Source organism: Canis lupus, chromosome 19, assembly GCF_048164855.1.
Source record: "Canis lupus baileyi chromosome 19, mCanLup2.hap1, whole genome shotgun sequence".
NCBI lineage: Eukaryota > Metazoa > Chordata > Mammalia > Carnivora > Canidae > Canis > Canis lupus.
The window spans coordinates 34,789,449-34,796,249 of record NC_132856.1 but is presented as its reverse complement, the minus strand read 5'-3'; the positions used below and the strand labels follow the sequence as shown (position 1 = coordinate 34,796,249).

General features: G+C 35.3%; 1 protein-coding gene across 1 annotated transcript; it reads right to left on the bottom strand.

Annotated features, from left to right (window-relative positions):
* Positions 1–3,358: 3,358 nt before the first annotated feature.
* On the bottom strand, positions 3,359–6,496 carry HESX1 (HESX homeobox 1). The gene is made up of 4 exons (XM_072788113.1): positions 5,335–6,496; positions 4,614–4,813; positions 4,208–4,309; positions 3,359–4,111 (listed from the first exon to the last, which is right to left on the bottom strand). Exons 1-4 carry the CDS (start codon positions 5,489–5,491, stop codon positions 4,001–4,003), a joined length of 570 nt encoding a protein of 189 aa, XP_072644214.1. The 5' UTR covers positions 5,492–6,496; the 3' UTR covers positions 3,359–4,000.
* Positions 6,497–6,801: the final 305 nt, after the last annotated feature.

Genomic DNA, 6,801 nt, shown 5'->3' with positions numbered 1-6,801 from the left:
AATAAACCATTTAGGCTGGAGGTTCATTTGTTGGACTCAAGAATGCCTGTTGACACCAACAAGTTTCCCAAGGCATTAGCTGGGAAAAGGAAAAGGGTAGGAATAGGAAAAAAAGAGAGAGGAAGGTAGGAAGGAGTGAGTCTGATGGGATGTGGAGTGGTGGGAACCATCCACACCAAGAGATGCCTTGGCTGCCTGGATGATGTGGACCGCTGTCCCAGCAGGAGATAGAACATTTAAAAGGAGCTTTAAATTTAGTCGAAGGCACATGGAAGGATTTCTAGCCCCATGGACTCAATGAAACAAAGATAGCCAAGTTGCCATTTCATACTTTGATTTGTATTTGACATCAAGTAAATGGACTAGCATCCAGCTCCCTGCATTTAGAAGTAAAAACAAGACCCGGGTTGATGTTGTGTGTTGGGTTTGGTAATGGGGGATTTATGCTAGTTGTGTGATGTGTGATAAGATGTAGGGAGTGAAAGCAGCTATTAACACTGATTAACTCAAAAGTTGACCACCAGCACACACAGCCATTGTTTCCACCAGCACTCTCTAGCCATGGGCTTTGTCTGGCTGGCTTCACAAGAGACAAATGCCATTACAGGAGACCAAATAACCTTATTCAGGCAGTCGTCAGATAATAGAGACGCTCTAGGTATTAGCTTGACTGCATTAGTTTGATTTGTTACTACTGTTCACCTTGTCCTGGGCATTAATGGAGACAAAGGCTTGGAATTACCAGGAGCAGAGATAAGCCGTGGATTAGAGCCTGTGTGTTTAGAGGGAAAGATAATTCTATCTTGGGTTTTCATTTCCATTTCCATCTTGCTTGATTTTTTCCCCAAAGTTAAAGTCTAGTTTTTTCCCGTAAATATCATTATACTCACTCCAAATTACTAGCAGTTGTAATTGCTAAAAAAATAAATAAATAAACTGACTTTATTATTTCCTTTAACAAGATTAATCTTAATCTTTTAATTTTTTGTAAATGATTTTGGGCAAAATACACTAATGATCTTATATATTACCCTGCTTCTTGAATATTCTTATATATTACAGACTCACTTTACAATATTTAATGATGTTATTGGTAGCTGAAAATATAAAAGAATGTGTATATTCCATTCATAGTCAGTTCTTGAATATTACAAATTCTAGTATTATTTAAATTTCTTCTGCCTTCTAAATGTTGTTATGGATGCATCATTTCTATTATAAATTATTTCAGTTATAAATATATAATTTCAGTTGTAAACACAACTTATTTTAGTTATAGATAAAATTGGATTTTAATCTCGTATAAATCAATTACATTAAATTGTCACTGGAAAATACTGAGATAATGATATTATAGAGTTACTATGCTTCTTTCCTCATCAGAGTTTTTATAGGTATGATTAGTTTTTATAACTAAAAAACAAACTTAAGTAGATAACTAGTTGTTGATCAGTGTTTGTAATGTTTTCATTCCCCCCCCCCAAGTCTATCATTTTATACAGAATCCTCCCATTCTTCAGAAATTTAGAGGTTAGGTTTAATTCCAGATAAATTCTAGATAAACTGTGATAACTCTCTGAAAATCTAAATTTGTGAAAAGTACTACTCCAAAAATACTTAAATATTAATATTATAGAAGAGCTTATTATATATAGGACTTAAAATCCTATTCTAAACTAAGCAAAAGTTAGGAAGGAAATAGAGCTAGATGTCTGACGTGGCAAGATATCAGAAAGATGCACAGAATGTCAAGTGTGATGACATTAAAAAATAACAACATTAAAAAAAACAACATAAAAGCAACAAATACACATGTGTGTATATATGAATACATATGCACATGCTTTCATATACAATAAGATCCATAAAAATGAGTAATGATGGTTATCTGTGAAGGATGAGGCTTGAGGGAGATTTGCCTCTATTTCTATACTACTGAATTGTTTACAATATGTAAGTATGACCTTTGTAATAAAAAATAAAAGACTATTTGAAAAAGCCTACCCATCACCTGACACTTTTGCCTCCAACCAACTCCTGGTGGCTTCCAGTCCTCCAACTTAATATAACTTCACAGATATCTAATGAAGAGCAAAAAAAAAAAAAAAACAACAACAACAAACAAACAAAACAAACGAACAAAAAAACTGGTGGATCAATTCTTACTAATATATTTCATAAAGAGTGCTTCAAATTTTATATTAGTGAAAGCAACTCTTTATATTGGAAAAAATGGCCTACTCTAACCATAGACTTCCTTGGAAAATATTTAATGCCTCTGCTTTTCCAGTTCCTGCTCTGCTGTCTTTCTTTTCTCCCTCTCCACCTCAGCCATAGTGGAACAGAATACAACCAGTCTATTGCTGACCAGTTGTTGGGACACAGAGCTCTCCATCCCAAATGTGCTCTCCCTAAATGACTTTTAAAAACTCTAAAATCTGAGTCACACTGGTTTTCTTCAGTGATAATATAAAAACTCCCTTTCATTTTTCCCATATAATCAAATAAACAAAAATGTATATATAGAGATTCAATAATTCAACAAGAACCTTCTACTGTGGTCATCACTGGGAGAGAAAGGGACAGAGCAGCAGGAAAGATAAAGGGAAGAGAGAATTCAACTCAATGAACACAGATGAAATATAGTTTCCAGGAGACCAAGTCAAAGTCCTCAAGCAAACATTTCAAAAAGAAATGTTTCAAAAGGCCATTTTGGCCTTCCACTAATTAACTAGAAAACAAATACCCAGACTTCCAATAGTGGGACTTCCTTCTTGTATTGCATCTTACCTATTCCCATCTTTAATTGGTAGGTTCAATGGCAAATGTAAGGAAAATACATAGTTTTTGTCCCCAGAAAAGTGCCCTGATCACTTGATGGGACGAGCACTGGGTATACTATATGTTGGCAAATTGCATTTAAATTAAAAAATTAGGGCAGCCCAGGTGGCTCAGCGGTTTAGCGCCGCCTTCCGCTGGGTATGTGATCCTGGGGACCTGGGATCGAGTCCCACGTCAGGCTCCCCGTATGGGGCCTGCTTCTCCCTCTGCCTGTGTCTCTGCCTCTCTCTCTCTGTGTGTCTCTTATGAATAAATAAATAAAATCTTAAAAAAATAATTAATTAACAAATTAAAGAAAAAAAAAAAAAGAAAACTGCCCTGATTATTTCCAGCAACTATGTCACAGCACATATGAAGGGTAGATCAGTTACCCTACATTACCCGTCAACGATTTACTTGTAATAAAGTAAGATGCAGTTGATAGGAAATCACTAAACTAGAAATAGATACAAGCCAGATGATCATTATTTATTTAATGAATGAAAAAGTAAAACACAACATTAAAAAACTAGGAAAATATTTTAAAATTTGCATTTATTTGCAGTTCAATTCTTTTTGCAATGTAATAGCAAGGGTAGGAATATGACAACTGATGCCTTTCTATCTCTACCTTGCTGTAATGATTTTGCTTTAAAAAAAAACACAGCAACTTGAAATTGGCATGCTAGAAGGATTTGTATTGATATAAGGTGAGAAATTTTCACTGCTTTATGCCAGAAATCAAGATAGAAATAATAATCAGAAATAATAATCATGTTTCAAAATGCACTTGAGGAAAACTACTCGAAACAGATCATATCTTTGTGCCATTCTTCAGACTATTTTACTTGAATTTTTTTGTAAATGGAATCCAGCTTGTAGAATCACTTAGTCATGAGCTTGCTGATTCTAGCGAACTAATTTATTAGATTAAATTTGCTCACTTAAAAAATAGCTGGCTTTTTCTGAAAATGCTTATTAAAATATATAGGAAAGGCCTTTATTATAGCTAAAAGTGCCCAAGTATAATAGGTAACACGTTATAATAGCAAATATTTACAATATTTTAAGAAAAAAATGACAGCATTCAGTATAATGCAGAAAAGAAACATCACATTCTTAACGCCTGATATTTCCATTGATTCTTCAGGTTCTGCAATTCTAAGATAATCTCACACGTTTAGTTTTCTATCTCTTCCAGGAGATTTGAGTTGAAATTTTTTTTCGCCATTAGAAACTGTGATTCTCTATGGGACCTTTTCAGCTTTGCACGCCGATTTTGGAACCAGATCTAAAATTAAGGAACAATAAAATAGATCTCAGAAATATTAATGGAATATTCTCACCATTTCAACCATCACGAGCAACAACTAAATCTGAAAATTACCTGGATTCTGTCTTCCTCTAGATTCAATTTCCGAGCTAAGTCTTCTCTGATATCAATGCCGGGATAGCAGTTTACTCTAAAGACATTTTCCAACACTTCAATCTAAGAATAAGGAAATAATTATATAAAGTGTTGATATTTGGTATGTCATCATAAAATGGACTTTGATTTATATAGCAAAATAACTGCATTTAGATCTTGGGCAATCTCTGTATGACTTTGTTTTTGTTTTTGTTTTTTTGAATGACTATCCAGAAACTGTTAAAAAATAAAACAACTCCATACAGTCTATTGTTTCATTAACAAGGCTTCTTAACTGCGATCCCAAAGTGATTGGGCTTTTTTGCTCAACAGGGTGCTAGTTAAAGCCTTTGGTATTATCATTACTAGTTGAAAAACTTCCCACCTGGTTTTGAGTAAAAGCAGTTCTGGGTCTCCGGCCCCTATACCAGCTCAGTTCTCTTTTCAAAGACAGCCTTTCTGAGGCCGAAAAGTAATTTTCGTATTTCAAAAATTTCTCTTCTGGCATTGGGTGATCCACAGTACAAGGGAGTGAGATCCCATTAGGAAGGCTTGGGATATGAACGCAGAGGTTAACATCTTTCCCTAGAAACAGAAAAATAAACTCCATCTTAGATGTCTAATCCTGTATTCCACGAAGTTCTAGAAGAAGTAATATCAAGAATTTGTCTTTAATTTTCCTACTGGAATTCATCTGGGTTTCACAAGGGACCTGACCGCTCATCAACCAAAAACCAAAAAGCAAACAAAAATAAAGATCCTGCCTTGGTGCTAAAGAACATTTTGGTCTCTGAATGTCATTTATTTTTCAGTGGAAAAAAAAAAAAAAGGAAATCTGATGTGTCAAATGAAAGGAACCTTTTGAAATAAATGCAGGTTGTTGGCAGGCATTTCCTGTGAATGAACTTTATACCTACTTGGATCTAAGGCTGATATTCTTTTTATTTCCTATAGAACTCAGCTGGAGGCATTATAAGTCCCAGATATTTCAGTTACGTAGTTTGATGAAATTGCAGTTTTTCTCTAAATGGTATGAAATAAAGGCCAAAATAAACACTGCAGACGAAAAGAACAAAGAGTTTTTAAAAAACCAAGTTGTGGCATACCTGAGGAGCCGCAGGTGTCTGCCCAGGGCCTGTGGGGTTTCATTGAAGGAATACAGTCTTTCTTCTGGTCCAATCCTAAAATGCTCTCAATCGAAAAGGAGCAGGATGAGGGTTTGCGTTCCCCAAGCTGAGCACCCTCCTGAAGACTGGGAGCCATCCTGGAGTGGGCTGCTCAGAACGACAGCTCTGGCCTCTCCCTGCCTCTTGGCTGGCTCTGCCCCATGTGTACAGGACTGGGATCTTCTGCAGTTCACCTTATGGCTCCGCAGACAAGGGGGCTGGATTTAGAACGTCACTAATTAAAATCCTGTCTTAGAAAGTTTTAGCATGTCAATGAACACTCGCCCAGCCAGCAGCTTGAGGAGTTAATTGTTTATTTGTTTGCAAGTAATTAGCAACTAATGGCTACACCAGGGGGGCCACCTACAGAGACAAAAATTGTTATCTCTCCTAAGCAGAACACAGACTTAACTTTCTCGGAAGAAGTGATGCACAAACTAGCACTCCTCTTTTATTTGAAATCATTAATGTATAAAATCATGCCTTTTATTCTGAAGTTTATACTTTCATGGACTCCAGTTACCTAAACATACAGGCAAGATAGGAGAGCAGTCAAGTAATAAATAATCTAATTTAAGTGAATTTTCTTCCAAGGAAATTGGAAAAAAATAATAATCTCTTAATGCTATTACGGTAATTCCGATGAAAATGCCTGTTTTTCATATGCATATGTAATAGTGAATGTTGTCAATGGAAACACAATAGTATTTGGAGTGCAGCATACTGGAAAAGGTTGGCAATGTTATTAACACTGAGTGTAATTGTCTTCCAAGTGCCTGGATTAATTCATAAGGAACAGTTGCACCAAGTATTTTAAATAATTAATAAGTTAATTCCATTCTTTCATCTTTTCTTTTAAATGAGAGAGAGACAAGTTTATAGGAAGATCATATGTCGCCACCACCAAGCAATTTAAAAACATGACTATTCAAACTAAAGGAAAGAATTTCTCTTCCACCACAGTGGTTGCAAAGTAAAGAACATGATTTAATGTATTTTTTAAAAGAATTTCCCTCTGCTGCTTTTTTGAGGGGCTGGTAAGTTTTCATGAAGACAATAAGATTTATGAAAATAACCAAGAACAGAATGTTTTAATTTCATCATTCTAAGAAAACTTGAAATTAAGAAAGATTGCTGTTAATTGGGAAAATTTTGATGTAGGCATTCCCTCAAAACGTACTTTTACTGCTCTTGTACTCTGTTGCTCCTCTTTTTCCAGCACCCTCTTGATAATAAATGTAGAAGCTCAACTTTATCCAGTATTTAAACAACTACCAGGTATTTCTTCAGGGAAGAGGGAAAGAAGTCTCCACTTCTAGAGGAAATGGCCTGTACGGGATGGAGCTCGAGTTCATCTGATTTTGTCCTATCATGATGTCACAAATATTAAGCTAAATTCCTCCTTAA

Bases quoted from the DNA above. Each gene is read 5' to 3' on its own strand.
- HESX1 (XM_072788113.1), bottom strand. From the start codon at position 5,491: ATGGCTCCCAGTCTTCAGGAGGGTGCTCAGCTTGGGGAACGCAAACCC. The intron at 4,310-4,613 runs GTGGGAAGTTTT...CCTTATTCTTAG, and splicing joins CTGCTTTTACTCAAAACCAG to ATTGAAGTGTTGGAAAATGT. The intron at 4,112-4,207 runs GTAATTTTCAGA...CCTTAATTTTAG, and splicing joins TAGAGGAAGACAGAATCCAG to ATCTGGTTCCAAAATCGGCG.